Source organism: Gorilla gorilla, chromosome 6 (genome assembly GCF_029281585.2).
Source record: "Gorilla gorilla gorilla isolate KB3781 chromosome 6, NHGRI_mGorGor1-v2.1_pri, whole genome shotgun sequence".
NCBI classification, from domain to species: Eukaryota; Metazoa; Chordata; class Mammalia; order Primates; family Hominidae; genus Gorilla; species Gorilla gorilla.
The window spans coordinates 8912201-8934759 of record NC_073230.2 but is presented as its reverse complement, the minus strand read 5'-3'; the positions used below and the strand labels follow the sequence as shown (position 1 = coordinate 8934759).

The window sequence follows — 22559 nt, the reverse complement described above, 5'->3', positions numbered from 1 at the left end:
CCTTCATTATAATTTAATTGTAGAACCTTCTTTGGTTCCCCCAAGAGAACCCCATTCCCACCAGCTGTCACTCCTCATTCCTCCCAGCACAGCCCACGCAGCGGCTCACCTGCTGTCACCTCTGTAGAGTGGCCCTTTTGGGTGTTTTCTGTAAATGGCATCCTACAGTGCATGATCTTGTGACCAGCCTCCTTCCCCGGGCATGCTCTTTCCGGGGTCGCCTGTGCTGGAGCATGAGGCAGTATCAAAGTCCTCCTCGTGGCTGAGGGCACCCCACCGTGTGGACAGAGATCATGTCTGCTGCTTCCACTCCCCTGCTGATGGACAGTGCTGCTGTGAGCGTGTGTGGACAAATCTGTGTGGACGTGTCTTCAGTTCTCTTGAGCAGGTGGCTAGGAGCGGGGTTGCTGGGCCACGTGTTTAACTGAGGCTCTGTCAGACCCTCCCCAGCAGCTGCCCCACCTTGAGTTTCCACTCGTGTCCCTGCCAGCGCTGCGTGAGGGTTCCCGGTCTCCATCCTCACCCGCACTCATGGCCCGTGTTTCTCAGCAGAGACATCCTGCTGGGGTGAGACGTTTGTTTCGGTTTGCATTTTCCATTTTTTGTGGGGAACAGAGTCTTGCTCTGTCTGTCACCTAGGCTGGAGTGCAGTGGCACAATCAACGGTTCACTGCAGCCTCAACCTCCCTGGCTCAAGCGGTCCTCCCGCCTTGGCCTCCTGTGTAGCTGGGACTATAGGCACGTGCCACCATGCCCAGCTAATTTTAGTGTTTGCAGAGATGGGGCCTCACTTTATTGCCCAGGCTGTTTTCAAACCTCTGGGCTCAAGCAGCCCTCCTGCCTTGACCTCCTAAAGTGTTGAGGTCACAGGTGTGATGAGCAACACTGCACCTGGCCAGAACTTTTCAATTTTGAGCAAATCCAATTTTATCTATTTTTCTTCGGTTTCTGTGCTTTTGTGTCATGTCTAAGAAACTATCGCCTAGTCCAGGGTCGTGGAGATTTAATTCTGTGTTTTCTGTCAAGGGTTTTATAGTCCCAGCTCTTACTTTCAGGTGTTTGAGCCACTGTGACATAGTTTTTATGGTGTGAGGCAGGGGTCCGGCTTCATTCCTCTGTGGGCCATCCAGCTGTCCCGGCACCACTGTTGAAAGCCTGTCTTTCCCTGATGAGGTTCTCTTGGCTTCCTGTCGGAAGTCGCACCCATGTGGGTTGTTCCTGGACCTCACTTCCGTCCTGTGGACCTACGTGGGCAGCACAGAGCTCACCTTTGGGGAGGCCCGATCATCTTCGTGCTGCTGCTGCTGCTGTTGTGTGTGCTTTGACGTTGTACCTAGGGCGGTGGGGCTGCCCCACGCTCCTGAAGCCCTCCTCCCGTTTTCTCCCAGGAATGTTATAGTTTGGTGATCAGTCTCTGGAGTCTGTCATCCACTTGGTGTGTGGTGTTTGGTGGGGCCCCGCTTCATTCCGTTGGTTGGTTCTGGTTGTCACAGCACTGTTGTTGAGAGAGCCGTTCTGCGCCTTGGGCCGTCTTGGCGCCCTGTCGGTGGTCTGTTGCGCCTAAGTTTGAGGGTTGACCTCTGGACTCTTGTTGCATGTAGGTGAGAGGGTTGACCTCTCAACTCAGCTCCATTCTGTCCGTCTGCACGTCCGTTCTGTCCGTCTATGTGTCCATCCTCTATAAGGGCTGAGTTTTACAATTGGGAAGTGCGTTTTCCAACTTTGTTCTTTCCCAGGATTGTTTTGGCTGTTTTAGGTCCTTTCATTTCCACGTGAATTTCAGGGTGAGCTTGTCAGTTTCTGCAAAACAGATGACTGGGATTCCGAGGGAGACAGTGTGGAATCCATGGGTCAGTCTGGGGAGTGCCACCATGTCAGTGAGGCCACGCCCTGCGATCCGTGCACGTGGGAGGATTTCCCTTTATCCAGAGCTGACACCCTTTCGGGGGTTTCCCTTTATCCAGAGCCGACACCCTTTCAGGGGTTCCCGTTTATCCAGAGGCGATACCCTTTCAGGGGTTCCCGTTTATCCGGAGCTGGCACCCTTTCAGTGGTGTCCATTTATCCGGAGCCGACACCCTTTCAGGGGTTCCCATTTATCTGGAGCCAATACCCTTTCAGGGGTTCCCGTTTATCCGGAGCCGACACCCTTTCAGGGGTGTCCTTTTATGTAGAGGTGACACCCTTTCAGGGGTGTCCCTTTATGCAGAGCTGACACCCTTTCAGTAGCGTTTTGGAGTTTTGGTCGGACGCACTTCGGAATCCCGCACTGCACTTGAGCCTCGTGTGCTCTCTGATGCTGTGGTCGAGGTTCTCCTGCCTCTCTCCTTCGGCAGCTGCTGCCCGCTCTGCTTTCTGGTGTGGTCTTTCCCACTCGGCAGCCTCCGCATGTGGCTCCAGGCAGTGCCTCGATTCACATCTGTCTCATGCCAGGATCCGTTTCCTCACCCGAGGGGCCCGTGCTTTGATTTAATTGTATCGTTACAATAATTCCATCTCGGTGGCTCCTGGGGTGGTGTCTGTTATCTCATGTAGAGTACAAAAATCATTGATACTTAATGAACGTTTATTATGTATCCACCACCGCTCCCGTTTTGTAGATGGGAAACAGAGACTTAGAAAGGTAAGGACAGAGCCGGAGTCGGGCCTGGACAGGGAGCCCAGAGCCAGGCTCACGCACATGCTTGGACAGGTGTCACTGGAGGGCAGTCCCGGGAGGAGCTGGGAGCCAGCACCGTTCCTGCCCCAGCTTTGCCACCTGGCCCGGCCGATCCTTGGCGCTGAGCTTGGTGCACTGGGCCTGAGTCGGGGCGCCCCTGCCTTCCAGGTACCAGCCTCCGAACCTCGCCATCTCTACCCTCTACTGGAAGGCCTGGCCCCTCCTGCTGGTCGTCGCCGCATTCAACCCAGAGAACATCGGTGAGCCTCTGCTGGCCGCCCCATGCGCACACGTGGCCCTGCTGGTCCTTATTCCTTTGGGGCAGTTTGTCTGTTGGGACTTGGGATGAGCCCAGCTGGGGATGAGAGGAGGAGCTGGGAGAAGCGGGGGTCACACGCCTGGTGCCCAGGGGAGCCTGGCCAGCCCCACACCCTCCGGTTCCCTAGGCCTGGCCGCGTGGGAGGAGTACCCGACCCTGAAGATGCTCATGGAGATGGTGATGACCAAGTGAGTGTGCACGTCCCCTCGGCGGGCCCGGGATGGGGAGCAGGGCCTGAAGTGAGTCCGCACGTCCCCTCGGCGGGCCCGGGATGGGAAGCAGGGCCTGAAGTGAGTCCACACGTCCCCTCGGCGGGCCCGGGGTGGGGAGCAGGGCCTGGTCTTGTTCCGCTGGGGCTGTGTTCTCTGCTGTCTCCTGGGTCATGCTGCATCGGCATCTCCTATTGACTCATGGACCTGAGCTTCTGGATCTAAGCCTGGTGCACTTTGTTCTCTTCTCTTTCCCTTGCCGGGAGAGGGGGTGTGGATTGAGGCGGCATCACAGAGGCCAGCAGGGAGGTCCGCAGGCACCCCCAGCTCTCCTGGGCAGCGCTTATGCTGCCGACAGGAGTGGGGACCGGGCAGGCTGGGGGTGGTGCGATGCTGGAGGACATGGCAACAGAATCCGGCAAGAGATGGGTTAGACAGGATGGAGCCAGGCCCAGTGGGCCAGGTGGGCTTTAACACTGGCCAGTGGGCCAGATGTGACCCTGCGTGGGATCAGCAGTGGGTGAGCCTCAAGGACAGTTCAGTGCAGGTGGGACGAGAGTCGGCACAGCCTGCCTAGGAGACGCCCAGGGCTCACCACCAGCTGTGCCTGGCAGCATTGGTGCCCACACAGGGCGAGGGCCGATGAGCTCTGGGGCCAGCATCCTATCTCACCAGTGAGGGCACCACACCAAGGGCAGTGGCCAAGGTGAAGGGGCGCCTGAGGCTGTGGCATCATAGGGACGGGGAGTGTGTGTGGCCCTGGTATTGTGGGGACCAGGTGTGTGTGTGTGGCGTTGGGATCGGGTACGTGTGGGCTGTTGCACTGTGAGGACTGGGCATGTGTCTGCCCATGGTATTGGGGGACTGGGTGTGTGTCTGCCTGTGCGTTGTGGGGAGTGGGCGCATGTGTGTCCTGAGGTGGGAGGCACAGCTGCTTCCCCCCACCTCTGAAGGAGCAGACTGACTTTGGGGCCCTGGGGACAGAGCTCAGATTAGAGCGGCCATGGGGAGCTGGGTTTTGGAACACGCCGAAGCCACGTGTGCCTCTGTAGGCAAGAGAGTCCCTGCCCTGCAGGTCTGTCCCTGGATGGGGCGGGCGGAGCCTGCATGGCCGTCAAACTAGGCTGTGCTCCCAGCGTAGGTGGCGTGGAAGGGGAGGTGGCCTGGGAGGAGGCCAGGTTCTGACACCGCTGGCCTTGGCTCTGGTGAGGGCAGGCGTGCTGCCTGCGGAGGACGAGGCAGTGGCTGGACCGCGCCTCTGGGCAGCGCCGCGGCTTCTCGTCTCAGCTCTGACAGCCCCGTGGATGCTACCGCGTGCCCTGTGCTCCTGACTGCTGTGCAGCAGAGGCAGCAGCAGCCATAGGGGTTTTACCCTCCTTGAGCCTGTGCGTGGTCCACTGGGAGTGAGCCCTTCATGGGGGGCAGGGTGACACGCTCCCCCGTCTGGCCCTAGCAACTACTCCTACCCGCCGTGCACCCTGACGGATGAGGAGACCCGGACGGAGATGCTGAACCGTGAGCTGCAGACCGCCCAGCGGGAGAAGCAGGAAATCCTGGCCTTCGAGGGGCACCTGGCGGCGGCGTCCACCAAGCAGACCATCACTGAGAGCAGCAGCCTCCTCCTGTCGCAGCTCACCAGCCTAGACCCCCAGTACGCAGCCCGCACAGCCCCGCCCCGCGCCTGCCGTCGGGACCTGTGGGTGGTTGGTGTGGGTGGGACAGAGGCTGAAGGAGCAGGCGGAGCTGACCACACTGCGGCAGACCCTGAAAGGCCCGTGGAGCCCCGTCCCCACGTCCCTGGCTTACTGCTGTGGGGCCGGGCCTTGGGGACATCCCAGGTCAGGACGGGTTGCCTGTCTTGGGCCGTCGGCTGCCCCTCGAAGCAGGGATGGGAGGAGGAGGGGTTCTGGGGGGGATCCGCTCAGGGTGTGCTGACGCACCGTGTCCCGTGTGACCCTCAGGGGGCCCCCCCGGAGGCCTCCCCCTCACATCCTGGACCAGGTGAAAAGCCTCAACCAGTCCCTCCGCCTCGGGCACCTCTTGTGCCGCAGCCGAAACCCTGACTTCCTCCTCCACATCATCCAGCGGCAGGTGAGTGCCGAGGCTCCAGGAGGTAGAGATGGTGGTCTCTGGAGGCCCGGAACCTTCCGGAGGCCTTGGTGGCCAGAAGAGGGCAGGACACACCTGGATGCGGGGCCCATGAGCTGGCTGCTGTGTGTCGCCCTTTCCAGCTCCGTGGTCACTGGGGGGGCTGGTGGCAGGTGTTGGGCCTGGAAGGTGCTGAGCGGGCACCACTGTCGCCTGCCCAGGCCTCCTCGCAGTCCATGCCCTGGCTGGCGGACCTGGTACAGTCCAGCGAGGGCTCCCTGGACGTGCTGCCCGTGCAGTGTCTGTGCGAGTTCCTGCTGCACGATGCTGTGGACGATGCTGCTTCTGGGGAGGAGGACGACGAGGGCGAGAGCAAGGAGCAGAAGGCCAAGAAGCGACAGGTCAGGGCCGCCCACCCCTCAGCCCCCAGCCTCTCACCCCGCACCCCTGTCAGGGCAACCCATGCCTGAGCCCACCAGCCGCGCACCCCACGTCCTACCCGCCTGGCCTGTCACCTGCACCCCTGAGAGCCCCTTCCTCCCTGCAGAGGCAGCAGAAGCAGCGGCAGCTGCTGGGCCGCCTGCAGGACCTGCTACTGGGCCCGAAGGCTGATGAGCAGACCACGTGTGAGGTGCTGGACTACTTCCTGCGGCGCCTCGGCTCCTCCCAGGTGGCCTCCCGTGTGCTGGCCATGAAGGTGAGGTGGTGGGCGGGTCTTTCTGCACACGCTGTTCATGTTTAAAATGAGTAGGCTGGGGACCGGGCACGGTGGCTCACGCCTGTAATCCCAGCACTTTGGGAGGCCAAGGCAGGCAGATTACCTGAGGTCAGGAGTTGGAGACCAGCCTGGCCAACATGGTGAAACCCCGTCTCTATTAAAAATAGAAAAAATTAGCTGGGTGTGGTGGAGGGGGCCTGTAATCCCAGGTACTCTGGAGGCTGAGGCAGGAGACTCGCTTGTACCTGGGAGGCGGAGGTTGAGGTGAGCCAAGATTGTGCCATTGTACTCCAGCCTGGGCAACAAGAGTGAAACTCCATCTCAAAAAAAATAAATAAATAAATGAAAAATAAAGAAGTAAAATGAGTAGGCCTGGCGCAGTGGCTTGCTCTTGTCATCCCAGCACTTTGGGAGGCCGAGGTGGGAGCATCACTTGAGTCCAGGAGTTTGAGACCAGCCTGGGCCACACAGGAAGATCCCCTCTCTACAAAAACAAAAAATTAGGTGGGTGTGGTAGTGTGTGCCTGTGTTCCCAGCTACTTGGGAAGCTGAGGCAGGAGGATCACTTGAGCCCAGGAGTTTGAGACCAGCCTGGGCAACATAATGATACCCATCTCTACAAAAAATAAAAGATGAGAAAAATGAGCTGGGTGTGGCAGCATGCACCTGTGGTCCCAGCCACTTGGGAGGCTGAGATGGGAGAATCACTTGAGGCTGCAGTGAGCTGTGATCACACCACTGCACTCCAGCCTAGGCAACAGAACGAGACCCTGTCTTAAAAAGGAAAAGAAAAAATCAAATGAGTGTTCAGTGCACCCCGACTGTATTTTAAGTTCCTTCCCTGCATAGGAAGGACGCGCTAGTGAAACGCGAAGGTGGACCCTGCCGCCTGCCCGGTGTTCCTTTCTTGCTGGTGACGGGAGGGTCCAGAGTGGCTTCAGGAACTTGAACAGAAGCATTTAACAGAAAGAGCTCAGTCTCGTTTTTCCCTTTTACCTGCGGCCTCTTCCATGGGAAGCAAGCGCCACATTCTCCTCGGGGCTCTGAGGGCGCCATGCGTGTGCTCCCGGGGCCAGGGTGAGACCCTGCCTGCGCTGCCGAAAGCCGGCCCAGCTCATGCGTGTCTGCCACAGGGTTTGTCGCTGGTGCTTTCGGAGGGCAGCCTGCGGGACGGGGAGGAGAAGGAGCCCCCCATGGAGGAGGATGCGGGGGACACAGATGTGCTGCAGGGCTATCAGTGGCTGCTGCGGGACCTGCCCCGCCTGCCTCTGTTCGACAGCGTCAGGAGCACCACAGCCCTGGCCCTGCAGCAGGTGAGGGCACTGACCGGGGCCGCGGCAGGGAAGGATGAGAGGGCCACAGCCCTGCCCTGTTGCTGCTCAGACCACCCTCCCCTCCAGGCAATCCACATGGAAACTGATCCCCAGACCATCAGCGCCTACCTGATCTACTTGTCCCAGCACACGCCTGTGGAGGAGCAGGCCCAGCACAGCGACCTGGCCCTGGTGAGGCAGCAGGGTCAGCCAGCAGTGTGGCCCTGGGGAGGGGACGGGGCCAGCCAGCAGTGTGGCCCTGGGGAGGGGACGGGGCCAGCCAGCAGTGTGGCCCTGGGGAGGGGACGGGGCCAGCCAGCAGTGTGGCCCTGGGGAGGGGACGGGCCCAGCCAGCAGTGTGGCCCTGGGGAGGGGACGGGGTCAGCACAGAGACCCTGCCCTGGGGAGGGTAAGGGGCCAGTGGTGCAGTGCCCTGGGCTGGCGGCTTCTTGGGCCGCAGGGAGGCATTGAGGGTGGGAGGGCTGTCACGGCTGCTGTGCTGGGGCCTCTAAGACCCCGTGGGCACCTGTGTCCCTTCCTTAGTCACCACTCACTCCCTGGAGCCTTTCTCCCCAGACCCTCGGTGCGAAGCCATGGGGGTGAGGGTGCCTTGTTCACAGCAGGGTGGAATCTGAGCCGTCAGCCCTCTCCCGGACGCCAGGAGGGTTTGGGCTGTGGGCCCAGGTCGCTGGGCACCTGCCCGCTGTCCTCAGCATCTCTAGCTCACATGAGTGGCGCTGACTCCCATCTTCTCTCCTGGGTGCTGTCCTTCTCTGCTGGGCTGCTTCTGACTTTGCACCACTGTTCTTTTGTCCACAACCTGCGCTGTGACCTAGTGAAAGTTGGTGGCCCAAGTCCTCAGGGAATGAGCGATAGGTGAACAGATGGTGGCTGCCGGGCAGAGGGCAGCAGCGTCCGCTTTCAGGGCCTGGTCGTTGTCCCTGGTTGTGAGAGTCGTGTCCTCCCTCCTCCCTGGAGAGTCCGACCCAGCTCTGGTCGTCTCCCCTGGCGGCCTGCGGCTGAGTGAGGGTCTGCGGTGCCGCGGGCCCTGCTTAACATCCCAGTGAGAGCGTGCCTGCGACGAGGTCGCCCCAGCTGGCCGGAGAGCAGAGCTGTCTCGGAGCCTCTGACGCCCCCCTGTCCACACACCAGGACGTGGCCCGGCTGGTCGTGGAGCGCTCCACCATCATGTCCCACCTCTTCTCGAAGCTCTCCCCGAGTGCCGCATCGGACGCCGTGCTGAGCGCTCTGCTGTCCATCTTCTCACGCTACGTGAGGCGCATGCGGCAGAGCAAGGAGGGCGAGGAGGTCTACAGCTGGGTGAGGGCGAGGAGGTCTACGGCCGGGTGAGGGCGAGGAGGTCTACGGCTGGGTGAGGCCGCACGGCACGCTCGGTGCCGGCTGGGTACCCTCGGTGCTGGCTCAGGGTCCCTGAACCTTACGGCCCGACTCCACCTCCTTTCCCACAGTCGGAGTCTCAGGACCAGGTCTTCCTACGCTGGAGCAGCGGGGAGACAGCCACCATGCACATCCTCGTGGTCCATGCCATGGTGATCCTGCTGACGCTGGGCCCGCCGCGAGGTGAGCCATCACAGGCCCCGGGAGGGGCAGCTTCGTGCCAGGCGGGCCACGGCCCTGACCATACCCAGCGGCTTCTGCGTCCTTGCCTTGATTCTGGGCGGGAAGCCCCCCAGCCCTTCCACCCTGTGTCCTGGCTTCTCTCTTAAAGAGGAGGCTGCAGTCCGTCCCGTGTGTCTCTGAGCACTTGGGGGACGTGTGGGAGATCCCCACGTGGTGGGACCTCCCAGCCTGTAGAGCCCTGAGCTGGAGGGCCTGGTACAGCCTGGGGTCAGAGTCCTCACTGCCCCAGCCTAACCGTGTAGGCCTGTGGTGCCTGGGAGGCGGCAAACTCGGGATTTCACCGTATGGAGGTGCAACATGAGGCTGCCAGGCAAGTGGGTCCTCTCCCCAGGGCCCAGGCGAGTGACCCTGAGGACGCTCTGGCCAGCGCAGTGTCTGGAACCCGGCACCTACCCAGCCGTGCCCTCTGCGGCCGCAGCTTTCCCCTTTACTCCTGGCCGACACCAGGAACTGCTCCCACGTTCACCCCGTTGTGTCTGTCAGTGGGGGAAGGGGGCGGAACCCTCATGCTGGGGTTTGGGTGGACGTGGGTGGGTGGTGACCCCTGTTGGGAGGCAGATGCAGTCACAGGCGTCGCCCCTGGGAAGGGCAGCCGGGGAAGCTGGCCCTGTGTGGGCCTGTGGGGTTTCCCAGTGGCTTTGTGAAGCCAGAGAGCTGGACGGGACCTGGTCCAGCCAAGCAAAGCCCCGAGGGCAGGGGCTGGATGGGGACACGCACATGTCCCCTTGGCCACGACAAAATGGCAGTGATGCTGCTTGCCTTCCTGCAGCATCTGTGAGGATCAAATGCATGCACCTACGCAAAGCATCCGCACATAGCAAGTGCTCACCTAGCACAGGAGCCCCATGCTCCTCCCACGTCTCAGTTTCCCCCTCGGGAGAGGAGGTGCCTCTAGCCTTGGCAACAGCGGTGCTTGGGGCTGGCCTCCGGTGGGTCTGAAGGCTGCTCACACATTGTCCTTCCTGAAGCCGACGACAGCGAGTTCCAGGCGCTGCTGGACATCTGGTTTCCGGAGGAGAAGCCACTGCCCACCGCCTTCCTGGTGGACACGTCGGAGGAGGCGCTGCTGCTTCCTGACTGGCTGAAGCTGCGCATGATCCGTTCTGAGGTGCTCCGCCTGGTGGACGCCGGTATGGCCCAGGCTGGGCTCGGGCGGGGGCTGCTGACTCTGGGGTCCCGGGCCCCTTGCCTGCTCCTTGTGGGCCTGGGCAGCCTCCGGCTGTGGCAGAGGAGAAGACTGGCTGGGTAGCCTCGGGATCCTGCAGACCATATGTCCTGGCCACAGCAGGCTGTGCTGGACCCTGGGAGGAGACCTAGGGCAGCCTGTGCTGGCCCCGTCCCAGAGGGTCTTACTGTCAGGCTCAGGGGTCTAGAGTGAGAAACAGGTCCTGGATGGAAAAAAGAGAAAGTGGTCTGGGGTTGGAGAGGAGGAGGGGAAGTGGTGGGGCCTCTGGGTGGGTCCCTGAAGGATTTGGGGGTTGGAGCTGCAGCCGGGGACCCCAGCAAGGACTGAGCAAGGGGCCTGGGCCCACGTAGGTCAGTAGGGCTGGTGCCTGCTCACAGTGAGGAGACATGGGGGGCAGCTTGGTGAGTGAGTGGGGCTGGCTCTGGAAACCCATGACTGCCAAGGGGTCTAGGCTGTTGTGTGCCCCCGGAAGCCACCGATGGCTTTGGGGCAAGAGCGCTGCCCTGAGCACTGAGAGGAGATAGTCACAGCAGCCTGCGTGCAGCTTGGGAAGTGTACTGCGCCGTGCCACCATAGGCTCTCTGGAGCCCCCACCCACCCCCGGGGATGGGGCCCACACAACTGCCATCCAGGGTGCAAGGTGGTCCCGACATGCTGTCCCCTTGTGCGGCCCCAGGTCTCGGGTGGGGCTGCCGAGTGTGCGCTGCCCCAGGTCTTCGGTGGGGTCACCGAGCCCACGTGGCCCAGGGTCTCAGGTGGGTGGGGTCACTGCACACAGACAGCCCCAGGTCTCGGGTGGGGTCCCGAGTGCGCATTGCCCGGGTTTTGGGTGGCGTTACGGAGCGCGTGCACCCTCAGCCCTGCAGGACCTGGAGCCGCAGCAGCTGCTGCTGTTTGTGCAGTCGTTTGGCATCCCTGTGTCCAGCATGAGCAAACTCCTCCAGTTCCTGGACCAGGCAGTGGCCCACGACCCCCAGACTCTGGAGCAGAACATCATGGACAAGAGTAAGATGCCAGGGACCTGCGGAGTGGGTTCACACACGCTGACCGAGACCCAGCCCGGCCAGGCTTTTGGGGCCTGGGTGCGAGCGGGTGGGTGATCCGAGGTCGGGGGGGTGTGGGTGGCACTCGAGGGCAGGCTTAGAGCTGTGGGTTGGTGAGGCTGGCACAGGAGGGAGCCGAGGCCTGGGCCTGCCCCAACCCTGGGGCCAGGCACCCCCTAGGGCCGTGTTTTGAGCTTGGAGGGAGCTGTTGGGGCCTCAGTGCTGACTGAGCTCACCCAGCTTCTGAAGTCGTTGGGAAGTGCTGGTGACCGTGGGGGCATCTCCAACTCTGGTTTCTGTGGAGAGGAAAGGACCTGGTCCCTGGCCCCTGGCCGCGCCCAGGTGTGACCCTGCTACGGTTTGCAGATTACATGGCCCACCTGGTGGAGGTCCAGCATGAGCGAGGCGCCTCTGGAGGCCAGACTTTCCACTCCTTGCTCACAGCCTCTCTGCCGCCCCGCCGAGGTACTGGGGAGGGGTGGGGCCAGCCCACAGACCCAGCCTGGGGAGGGGTGGGGCCAGCACAGAGACCCAGCCTGGGGAGGGGTGGGGCCAGCCCACAGATCCAGCCTGGGGAGGGGTGGGGCCAACACAGAGACCCAGCCTGGGGAGGGGTGGGGCCAGCACAGAGACCCAGCCTGGGGAGGGGATGGGGCCTGCACAGCCACACAGGGCAGTGCACACTTGCTGATGCCACCTGAGAGGGGCCCCCACAGAAACTCTCAGCCTGTCTTTGGGCAGCATTTGCCTCTGGCCAGCATGCAGGTTCCTGTTCAGAGTCTTGAGATCCCTGTGGACCTGAGCGAGACCTGGGGTCCTTGGGGAGCACAGAGCTCAGGTCTGAGCTCTTCCTCCTGGGTGACAGTCCCTGGGCAGGACTCGCCATGGCTTGTACAGTTCCCACCGCTGGAAGCAGGTCAGAAAGTGTCCAGCCACTGACAGTTCTCCTGTCTCTGCAGACAGCACAGAGGCACCCAAACCAAAGAGCAGCCCAGAGCAGCCCATAGGCCAGGGCCGGATTCGGGTGGGGACCCAGCTCCGGGTGCTGGGCCCTGAGGACGACCTGGCTGGCATGTTCCTCCAGGTAGCGATGCTGCTGCATGTGGATCTCCACCTGCAGCCCCTCTTCCTGTGTGCAGCCTCCCCTGCCACCTCACATGCACAGCGGCCTTTACACGCATGACCGCCTGACCCAGGCACGCTGCACACGCACAGCGGCCTTTACACACGTGACCACCTGACCCTGGCACGCTGCTTTCACGTAACACCCCCATGCTCTCAGATGGAGGCTAGGCCAGCATTGGGGAAGGGGGTCGCCCTGCATCCTCCCTGCCATTCTTGCACACCCCTCTGCGCGGGGCACCCGGTTTGATGTGTACAGAAGCTGAGGTTGCAGGTCTCGCCTGAGGTCTGGCTGTTGGAGCCGGGGATCCTGCAGGCCTCACCACCTCCTGATGGAGAGCCTGGTGGTCCCTGGGCAGGCTCTGGACACCTTTGTTCTCTGGGGCAGCTTCTGGGTGTTGGGGTCCCTCACCGCTTCCCATCACAGGTCTCAAGGGCCCTGGGCCCCTCAGGCCACAAGGTGGGGGCTACGAATGAACAGGGACATGATGGGACGCGGTTCTGGCACGGAGCTGCACCGGGCGCTTAGCCTCTCCGCTGCGCTCCTCCTCCTCCTCCTCTGCTTCCTCCTGACACTGGCCTCCCCGTTCCAGATTTTCCCGCTCAGCCCGGACCCTCGGTGGCAGAGCTCCAGTCCCCGCCCCGTGGCCCTCGCCCTGCAGCAGGCCCTGGGCCAGGAGCTGGCCCGCGTCGTCCAGGGCAGCCCCGAGGTGCCGGGCATCACGGTGCGTGTCCTGCAGGCCCTCGCCACCCTGCTCAGCTCCCCACATGGCGGCGCCCTGGTGATGTCCATGCACCGCAGCCACTTCCTGGCCTGCCCGCTGCTGCGCCAGCTCTGCCAGTACCAGGTACCTGGGCGTGGGCCTCTCAGGTGGGAGGAGGGAGGAGGGCAGTGAGGGCTCTGCCTCCCGCAGGACGGCCCGGGTGTCCCGTGACTGCTCCTCTGTGGGTCTTGGGTCTCAGTTTCTAAGTGAGAAAGGACAGTGCCCCAGAGAGCGGCGGCAGGGTCCCCTTTTTCCAGTGAACATTCCCCTGGGACGGGAGGTGGGGGCGGTGCAGCGTCCGCCTGTTCGCACCACCCAGGCTCGGCGCTCCTGCCTTGCTTTCCCCATCTGCTGGTACCTAGGACTGTGTTTTACTTGTGTGTCTGTGTTTATTTTTTCCTTTCAACCGCGTGGGAGCCCTCACCAGCTGGGGGGTTTTGAAAGGGTCTCTGTGAGGTCGTCTGGGCCCGTGCAGGGGAGGCACCGCTTCAGACAGGAGGCGGGATGAGGTTGGCCCAGGCTCCAAGTGCCGGTTGCGGCAGGTCTCAGCAGCCTCACGGGCCCTGCTCTGGGCCTCGGGTGCCGGATCCCCGTGTGTCCTCTGCCAGGGTAGCCATGTGCCACTTTGTCCCCGCAGCGCTGTGTGCCGCAGGACACCGGCTTCTCCTCGCTCTTCCTGAAGGTGCTCCTGCAGATGCTGCAGTGGCTAGACAGTCCTGGCGTGGAGGGCGGGCCCCTGCAGGCACAGCTCAGGATGCTTGCCAGCCAGGCCTCAGCCGGGCGCAGGCTCAGCGATGGTGAGGACCGCGCTGGGCTGGCAGACGGCTGGGGGGCACTGGACGGGGGCTCACTCAGAGTGGCCAAGCTGCCTGGCACCCTGAGGCCTGGGCAGTGGCTTGGGGGGTGGTTACCCGCGTGGGCCCAGGGGAGCCCTTCTACTCTGGGGCCTCCCTGGATGGGGTACACTGATGGGGTGAGGGCTGGAGCCACAGGGCACTCACGCAGACCTCCCACAGTGCGAGGGGGGCTCCTGCGCTTGGCCGAGGCCCTGGCCTTCCGTCAGGACCTGGAGGTGGTCAGCTCCACCGTCCGTGCCGTCATCGCCACCCTAAGGTCTGGGGAGCAGTGCAGCATGGAGCCGGACCTGATCAGCAAAGGTACCTTCCTGACACCGTCCTCTTGGGCCACGGGGGCCCTGGGAAGACCCAAATCTGAGGCTCCTTCTTGCTGCCCAGTGGGGGACGGACAGTGTCTGCTCAGCACTGTCCCTGGAAAGTGCCCACAGAGGTCCCCTCCCAGATGGCTCAGGGCGGGGCCTCTTGAGAATGAGCTGGAGCTTCCTCTTTGGGGGGCCCGCGATCACTGCTGCACCCAGCAAAGTGAGCCCCAGCCCCGGCTGCACTCTCTAGCCCCGGCCGCACTCTCCTCTCTGGCCCCGGCCGCACTCTCTGGCCCCAGCTGGGCTCTGCTCTTGTGTCCCACACATGCTCACCCCACACCCCACCCTGGCTAGCCCACACCTACTCAGCGGCCCCCACTCGACCTGGGAGTGACCCACATGTCTCTTTGTCCCTTGTGCAGTCCTCCGGGGGCTGATCGAGGTGAGGTCCCCCCACCTGGAGGAGCTGCTGACTGCACTCTTCTCTGCCACTGCGGATGCTGCCTCCCCGTTTCCAGCCTGTAAGCCCGTTGTGGTGGTGAGCTCCCTGCTGCTGCAGGAGGAGGAGCCCCTGGCTGGGGGGAAGCCGGGTGCAGATGGCGGCAGGTGAGCTGGGGTGCTGCACACGGCCAGGGTGGGCAGGCGGGTGGCACCAGCCCTTCCCTGAGCCACCTTCTCCCTGCAGCCTGGAGGCCGTGCGGCTGGGGCCCTCGTCAGGCCTCCTAGTGGACTGGCTGGAAATGCTGGACCCCGAGGTGGTCAGCAGCTGCCCCGACCTGCAGCACAGGCTGCTATTCTCCTGGAGGAAGGTGGGTGGCACCCAGCTTCAGCACGGGGACCCACCCCAGGGTACAGGCTCTTCCTGACCTGAAGTGCAACAGCCTTGGCCTGGGCGAGCCTTGCAGGGGCCCCAGCACCCGCCCTGCTCTCAGGCCATGTGTCCCTGTAGCAACCCAGAGGAAGGGTAGGTCCCCCAATGGCCCTAGCAGAACCCAGGCCAGGGTTGTGGACCAGCACTGTGACCAGCCAGATGTGGGGATGGGGTGGGTGGATGGGGTGGGGTCGGCCCTGCCAAACCCTGTAGGTCATGTAGGGGCCTCCATCTTCCCAAAGGGAATGGGGCTGTGGCCAGGAGAAGGGAGGGCAGGTGCTGGGCTCCCCACATCCTCCAGGGAGGGATGGCCTCACCAGAGAGGCTGCATGGAGCCCCGGGCACCTCCGCTCTGTGGCATGGCTCCCGTGGGAAGAGGCGGGGAGATGCAGCGCAGCCACCAGGAGCGGCCCTCCAGCACCACATGACGGGGCCGGTGTCACCCCAAGCCTTGGCTGTCTGAGTGGCTCATTGGGGAAGCTGTCAGCTGACCTCAGCAGAGCCTGCCATTGGCCCAGGTGAGGCCATCCGGGCTGCTTCTTCCCTCCCCAGGGCAAAGGTCAGGCCCAGGTGCCCTCGTTCCGTCCCTACCTCCTGACCCTCTTCACGCATCAGTCCAGCTGGCCCACGCTGCACCAGTGCATCCGAGTCCTGCTGGGCAAGAGCCGGGAGCAGAGGTGGGCGCCTCCCTGTCCCCAACCTGGGCTGCGCGCATACTGGCCTTCACCAGAAATCTCCCAGCGCCGGTTCTGACTGGTATCTCCCATGCTGAGACGAGACACCTCGTGCTCTGGAACCTTTGCCTCCCCACAGGTTCGACCCCTCTGCCTCTCTGGACTTCCTCTGGGCCTGCATCCACGTTCCTCGCATCTGGCAGGGGCGGGACCAGCGCACCCCGCAGGCAGGTCTTGGGAGGGTGGCCTGTCCGGGAGAGGGGGTGGCCCATCCGGGAGAGGCGGTGGTGCTCCGGGGCTGATGCAGGCACCCGTTACAGAAGCGGCGGGAGGAGCTGGTGCTGCGGGTCCAGGGCCCGGAGCTCATCAGCCTGGTGGAGCTGATCCTGGCCGAGGCAGAGACGCGGACCCAGGACGGGGACACAGCCGCCTGCAGCCTCATCCAGGCCCGGCTGCCCCTGCTGCTCAGCTGCTGCCGTGGGGACGATGAGAGTGTCAGGAAGGTGACGGAGCACCTGTCAGGCTGCATCCAGCAGTGGGGAGACAGGTGCTCAGGCCCCCCTGGCCCCAGATGCTGCCTGGGAGTGAGCCATGGAGGGGGTCGAGGCCCAGCCCTGGGTGGGTTCCCATCACGCCTGGTCCCGTCCACCCGCCCCTGTCACTGGGGCCCCGTCCGCCTGGTGAGCCCTGCTCCACCTCTTCCAGTGTGCTGGGCAGGCGCTGCCGAGACCTTCTCCTGCAGCTCTACCTACAGCGGCCGGAGCTGCGGGTGCCCGTGCCTGAGGTCCTACTGCACAGTGAAGGGGCTGCCAGCAGCAGCGTCTGCAAGGTGAGGGCGCAACTCTGCCGCTCCCCGCCACCGTCCCAGGTGCCCTGGCCGGGCAGGGAGGGAGGGCGGAGGCCACAGTGTGCATGGCCATCGCCGGCTACCCCTCTTGCCCCTTCCCGGTCCGCGCCGCCCTGTGGCCCTGTGGGTTTGTCTGCGTTGAGTTTTACACCAAGGGAGCTTGCGGGTGCCCTGCTCGCACAGTCTGGAGAGTCGTGGTGGTGTGGGCACTGGGTGGCCTGCCATTGTGTGGATCGGCCGTTGGTTTATCTGTTCACCTGCTGGTGGACGTGGGGTCACGTTCAGTTTGGGGCAGTGACAGCTGCTGGGGACTCGTGCCCGGGTCTTGGCGGACGGCTGCGTCTGCTCCTCTCCAGTGACCCTGGTGGGGAGAGCTGGGCCTCCCGTACCCGCTTCCCCACCGCAGGCCGGAACCTGCAGCCTGTCTTCTGCTGGTACCACAGAGGGCAGCTGACTTTTTCTAATCATTTCTGCTTGTGGTTTTTTTCACTTATATGTCATTTTATTCGTTGAAATCACACTTGATGTGCAGTTTTGTGGAGGGTTTTTGAGGCAGGGTGTCTGTTGCCAAGGCTGGAGTGCAGCGGCACCACATAGCTCACGGCAGCCTCAACCTCCTGTGCTCAAGTGAGCCTCCCACCTCAGCCTCCCGAGTAGCTGGGATCACAGGCACGTGCCACCACACCCAGTTACTCTTTGTATTTTTGAAAACAGAGAGGGGTCTCGCCACATTGCCCAGGCTAGTCTTGAACTCCTGGGCTCTGGTGATCTTCTGCCGCGGCCTCACAGAGTGCTGGGATGGCAGGCGTGAGCCACCGCGCCTGCCTGGCCGATGTGTAGTTTTGGCTTGTTTCCCGCTCATTGTATCATTTGGTGTTGAGCTTTGCTTTTATTTTGTGTGGGGTTTTCCCAGAGGCTGGCTGTGGCCTGCCTGCCCTCCCGAGGTGCTCATGGAAGCCGTAAGGAGCCAGTTCCTCTGCTCATGGCGTGCCACGCGGTGGATCGCGGCCACAGCTGGCGGCCAGGCTGAGTGTGGGTGGGCAAGTGAGGGGAGCCAGCGGCCCCGGCCTCAGAGCGCCCCTCCCTGCAGCTGGACGGACTCATCCACCGCTTCATCACGCTCCTTGCGGACACGAGCGACTCCCGGGCGTTGGAGCACCGAGGGGCGGATGCCAGCATGGCCTGCCGGAAGCTGGCGGTGGCGCACCCGCTGCTGCTGCTCAGGTGCTGTCCCAGAAGCCCTGCCCTCGCCAGACGCTGGTGTAACCAGGGCGGTCTGCGGCCCTCCAGCCTGGGCAACAAGAGCGAAACTCCGTTCCAAACAAAAAACAAAAAAAAAAAAGCATGTTCCCATGGGCTGAGGTTGACCGGGGGAAGTCAGAGGCCTGAGCTGGGCCTCAGGTGGGAGGAGCTGGGTGGGCCTCAGAGAGGGGCGATCTCATCCCCACCTCCTAGGGCAGGGGGGTGGTGTTGGGGGGCAGCACGGGGTCTGGCTCCCGGGGCAGGCAGTGGGCCTTCCTGGGGACGTGCGCCAGGTGAGCCCGCCGGCCGGGGCTGACTGGGCCCTCACCGCGCCCGCAGGCACCTGCCCATGATCGCGGCGCTCCTGCACGGCCGCACCCACCTCAACTTCCAGGAGTTCCGGCAGCAGAACCACCTGAGCTGCTTCCTGCACGTGCTGGGCCTGCTGGAGCTGCTGCAGCCGCACGTGTTCCGCAGCGAGCACCAGGGGGCGCTGTGGGACTGCCTTCTGTCCTTCATCCGCCTGCTGCTGGTGGGTGCTCCCGCCGCCCGCCCTCGCGCTCCCTTCCACTCCCTCTGCTCTGGCCCAGGCCTGCCTCACCCACCCGCGGAGGGACTGGGAGGACCTCTGCAGCCAGGGCCCAGGCCAGGCCACCTGCCCTGGGGACCAGCTCCCACCCTGGGAAGCCCCTGCCTGCTGCCCCTCACGTGCCTGGGGGGCCCACGTCCTTCAGAAGCCCAGCCCAGACCCTCCGTGCTGTTCTCTGCGTGTCGCTTGTGCTACCTCGAGCCCCTCATCCATCTGGGCACATGCCCCAGACAGCCATGTCCACACCCTGACAGGCCATGCCGGCCACCCTCGGGCCTGTGACGCCCCAGTGGTTGGCAGAGGGATCTGGTTGGCTGTGGGGTCCATGCCCTGAGGCTCTGGGAGCAGATGGGAGCACAGGCTCTGTTTTGGCCCTGCGGGGCAGAGCAGCTCGAGGGTGCGGCTTTTGCTTTGCAGAATTACAGGAAGTCCTCCCGCCATCTGGCTGCCTTCATCAACAAGTTTGTGCAGTTCATCCATAAGTACATTACCTACAATGCCCCAGCAGCCATCTCCTTCCTGCAGAAGCACGCCGACCCGCTCCAGTGAGTGCCCACGGGCTGCAGGGAAGCCTCGGGCCTCCGGCGAGGGTCCAGCGGGGTCTGGAGGGTGTTCCTGGGAAGGCCGTGTCGTGTCAGATATGCTGCTCCTGAGGCCGGGGAGGGCTGCTGAGCGTGGTGCTCATCCCAGGGCGCAGAGGCCGCCCCACCCTGTGCCGAAGCCGTCTGAACCCACCCCTGCAGCTCTCTGGCTCTCTGTCGCGTTCCATGCACATGTGGCTTCCCCGCACGGCCCTCCCCCTGAGCGTCCTGTCCTCTCCTGCATGCCTGTGTCCACGCGCTCCCATGCCACCCTAGTTTGACCCCTGACCCAGCCTTCCGCCTGCCAGCGTCTTCCTCCCAGGTGAAAGCATCTTCTCTCCCCAGCGACCTGTCCTTCGACAACAGTGACCTGGTGATGCTGAAATCCCTCCTTGCAGGGCTCAGCCTGCCCAGCAGGGACGACAGGACCGACCGAGGCCTGGACGAAGAGGGCGAGGGTGAGTGGGGCTGCCAGGGGCTGCTGGAAGCAGCTGCAGAACAGTCCTACAGGGCCTGGTTTTCCCAGCGGCATAGCCAGCCCTGGGCCGTCCGCGGCGTCCAGATGGGGGCTGTGTGAGCCTGGGACCTTGCTGGCTGGCCCCTGGCCCACCTCAAGGGGACGAAGCACTGACTGGTGCCTGACAGAGCATCGGCACATCGCCCCGCCCCGGCAAATGGCCCTCCCCACCCCCCCGCCCCTGGCACATCCACCGTCCACCAGCGCTTGTCCAAGGTGTCCCTCCCCAGGAAGCCTCCCCTGGTCCTACTGGGCAAGGCTTGTCCTTGGTTTTTCCCTGCCTGAGGTGACACGGCACCGCAGCACGTCTCTCCTGTGCCGCCGGAAGAGCGCCAGGCCCGGGTCCCAAGGGGCCATCCTGTCTTGTGCCCAGTGGGTCCTGGCCCACATTGCGAGAAACCCAGCAGGGAGAGACTTGCAGAGGTGCATGCGCCGGATCCAAAGGCAGCTCCCGGCTCCTGGCTCCACCCCATTTGTGGAGCGCTGCTGTGTGCGGGCACCTTGGGAGCCTGGGCAGTGGCCGCTGTGCTCTCGGGAGGGCAGGTCCTGGTGCCTCAGTGTGGCACATCCTGCCGCTCCCGCCCTCCTGCAGCACTGCCACTGTCTTCCAGAGGAGAGCTCAGCCGGCTCCTTGCCCCTGGTCAGCGTCTCCCTGTTCACCCCTCTGACCGCTGCCGAGATGGCCCCCTACATGAAGCGGCTTTCCCGGGGCCAAACGGTGGAGGGTGAGTGAGGCCCTGCTTCACCCACGCCAGGTCAGCGCCCTGGGTCCCATGGGGCTGCGGGCAGCAGCCAGCAGCCATTTGGGCACTGACTTTGGCGTGAGCCTGGCCCACACTGGGCTGTGGGTGGGTAGGCTGTTCCTCACAGTGGGGAGCACCCCCAGAGAGGGCCTTAGAAACTCAGGGGCCCAGGGGAGCTGGAGGTGGCTGCTCTGCTTCAGGCACAGCAAAAAGCAGGGGAGCCCTCTAAGGTGGTGGGGGTACAGCAGGAAGAGGTCAGGCGGGTGGGCAGGACCAGCGGGTGGGCAGGACCGGTGGCCGCCGTCAGAGGACAGCCAAGGCTGAGCGGCCCGGATGGAGTCGGGCCGTGGGGACACTTAGTGCTAAGAGCACCCTGGATATGGGGCCGCCGTGAGGGGTCAACCCCTCTCCTTGGAGGCCACTAGTAGGGGCAGGGCAGGGCCGGGCATTTGTGGAGCTTGGGGGCAGGTGACTGCCCGGGGCGTCACTGGGCTCATGCTTTCCAGTGCTTTCTGTCCTGTGGTGCTCGGGGCCTTGCCCCCTCTGGGTGGCTGGGGTGGGGTGGGCAGAGGTCTGCCTGGGCCCTTCAGCTCTGGCCTGGCCCTCTCTGTGTGTCAGATCTGCTGGAGGTTCTGAGTGACATAGACGAGATGTCCCGGCGGAGACCCGAGATCCTGAGCTTCTTCTCGGTGAGCTGGATGGGGCTGAGGGAGAGCTGGGAGGAGCCACTCCCTTGGGGAACCCCAGCAGGGCCACCACCCCAACATGGCGTGCCCGCGTTGAGCCCCAGGGAGTCCTCTGAGGCTGGGCTTCGGGTGGGGGCCCCAGCCCAGGTGTTCACAGTCAAGCCGCCGCCAGAGCAGGCCCGCCTTCAGCCCCGGGCTGGGACCGGCCAGTGGCACGTGCGTCCTGCCTTCTGGATAGGGGCCTAGGGTCCCTGCCGTTGCCGCCAACCATCACGAGACCAAGAGGTGAAGGGGCCTTGATGGGGGCTGGACCCCCTGGTCACACACCTCCCACCTTTTCCCCGGTCAGACCAACCTGCAGCGGCTGATGAGCTCGGCCGAGGAGTGTTGCCGCAACCTCGCCTTCAGCCTGGCCCTGCGCTCCATGCAGAACAGCCCCAGGTGAGGCCACCGCCGGCCTCGGTCCCGCCGCCACCGCTGGGCCCTGCTAACCCAGGTCACCGCTTGACCCGCCTGGTGGCCAGACCAGGCTTCCAGGCGGCTCAGCTCGCCCTGTCGGGTGGGGGTCTGGCGTGGGCACAGGGTGGAGGTTCCCACTGAAGTGTGTGGGTCTTTCAGCATTGCAGCCGCTTTCCTGCCCACGTTCATGTACTGCCTGGGCAGCCAGGACTTTGAGGTGGTGCAGACGGCCCTCCGGAACCTGCCCGAGTACGCTCTCCTGTGCCAAGGTGAGGACTGGCCCCCCGCCCGGGGCCCTGGCAGCCCTCGGGGAGGCCGGAGGCGCGTCCCCCGAGAGCTGGCTCTTGGGAGTCCCGAGGTCTGGTCACTGCGGCCAGGTTGTTGTGGCCAGCGTGATGTGCAGGGCCCCGTCTCCCCCACAGAGCACGCGGCTGTGCTGCTGCACCGGGCCTTCCTGGTGGGCATGTACGGCCAGATGGACCCCAGCGCGCAGATCTCCGAGGCCCTGAGGATCCTGCATATGGAGGCCGTGATGTGAGCCTGTGGCAGCCGACCCCCCTCCAAGCCCCAGCCCGTCCCGTCCCCGGGGATCCTCGAGGCAAAGCCCAGGAAGCGTGGGCGTTGCTGGTCTGTCCGAGGAGGTGAGGGCGCCGAGCCCTGAGGCCAGGCAGGCCCAGGAGCAATACTCCGAGCCCTGGGGTGGCTCCGGGCCGGCCGCTGGCATCGGGGGCCGTCCACCAAGCCCTCATTCACCTTTTGGGCCACAGCCCTGCCGCGGAGCGGCGGATCCCACCGGGCATGGCCTGGGCTGGTTTTGAATGAAACGACCTGAACCGTCTGTGTACTCTCTGGTGTCCCGTGTTGCCCTCTGGCCAGTGAGAGCCTCGAGGACCCTGGCCTTGGCTTCCCAGTCCCACAGTGCAGGGAGTTGAGCAGGGTCCTGGGTGGTGGAGACCAGGGCCAGGCTGGGCTCTCCCTTGGGCCAGCAGTTCCTGCAGGTGTTGAGGGTCGGGGGATGCTGCCCGCTTGGCCGCCCCCGCCCCGCGTCACGGTTTCCCTATCGAGTGCCGGCCCTGGGCCCTGCCTGGCCTCGAGTCCTCTGCGCACGGGGTCGGCCTCTGTTGAGTGA

The 22559-nt window shown here is 64.0% G+C and overlaps 1 protein-coding gene across 2 annotated transcripts in view; it reads left to right on the top strand.

Moving 5' to 3' along the window:
* The window catches only part of INTS1 (integrator complex subunit 1), a 34070-nt gene extending 11802 nt beyond the window's left edge, over positions 1 to 22268 (top strand). For both annotated transcript variants that reach the window (XM_031013003.2, XM_063708336.1), the window contains 32 exons: positions 2828 to 2919; positions 3106 to 3166; positions 4641 to 4838; positions 5149 to 5278; positions 5497 to 5676; positions 5823 to 5972; positions 7127 to 7306; positions 7394 to 7498; positions 8459 to 8626; positions 8776 to 8887; positions 9916 to 10077; positions 10992 to 11138; positions 11543 to 11641; positions 12136 to 12260; positions 12892 to 13146; positions 13700 to 13859; positions 14079 to 14219; positions 14644 to 14827; positions 14907 to 15030; positions 15645 to 15769; positions 15906 to 15993; positions 16087 to 16313; positions 16472 to 16595; positions 17704 to 17837; positions 18195 to 18387; positions 18862 to 18989; positions 19371 to 19483; positions 20154 to 20267; positions 20904 to 20974; positions 21321 to 21412; positions 21590 to 21699; positions 21853 to 22268. In XM_031013003.2, coding sequence (XP_030868863.1) covers positions 2828 to 2919; positions 3106 to 3166; positions 4641 to 4838; positions 5149 to 5278; positions 5497 to 5676; positions 5823 to 5972; positions 7127 to 7306; positions 7394 to 7498; positions 8459 to 8626; positions 8776 to 8887; positions 9916 to 10077; positions 10992 to 11138; positions 11543 to 11641; positions 12136 to 12260; positions 12892 to 13146; positions 13700 to 13859; positions 14079 to 14219; positions 14644 to 14827; positions 14907 to 15030; positions 15645 to 15769; positions 15906 to 15993; positions 16087 to 16313; positions 16472 to 16595; positions 17704 to 17837; positions 18195 to 18387; positions 18862 to 18989; positions 19371 to 19483; positions 20154 to 20267; positions 20904 to 20974; positions 21321 to 21412; positions 21590 to 21699; positions 21853 to 21968 — 4408 coding nt within the window. In that variant the 3' untranslated portion in view covers positions 21969 to 22268. The remainder of the gene's footprint in view (positions 1 to 2827; positions 2920 to 3105; positions 3167 to 4640; positions 4839 to 5148; positions 5279 to 5496; positions 5677 to 5822; positions 5973 to 7126; positions 7307 to 7393; positions 7499 to 8458; positions 8627 to 8775; positions 8888 to 9915; positions 10078 to 10991; positions 11139 to 11542; positions 11642 to 12135; positions 12261 to 12891; positions 13147 to 13699; positions 13860 to 14078; positions 14220 to 14643; positions 14828 to 14906; positions 15031 to 15644; positions 15770 to 15905; positions 15994 to 16086; positions 16314 to 16471; positions 16596 to 17703; positions 17838 to 18194; positions 18388 to 18861; positions 18990 to 19370; positions 19484 to 20153; positions 20268 to 20903; positions 20975 to 21320; positions 21413 to 21589; positions 21700 to 21852) is intronic.
* The last annotated feature ends 291 nt before the right edge of the window (positions 22269 to 22559 follow it).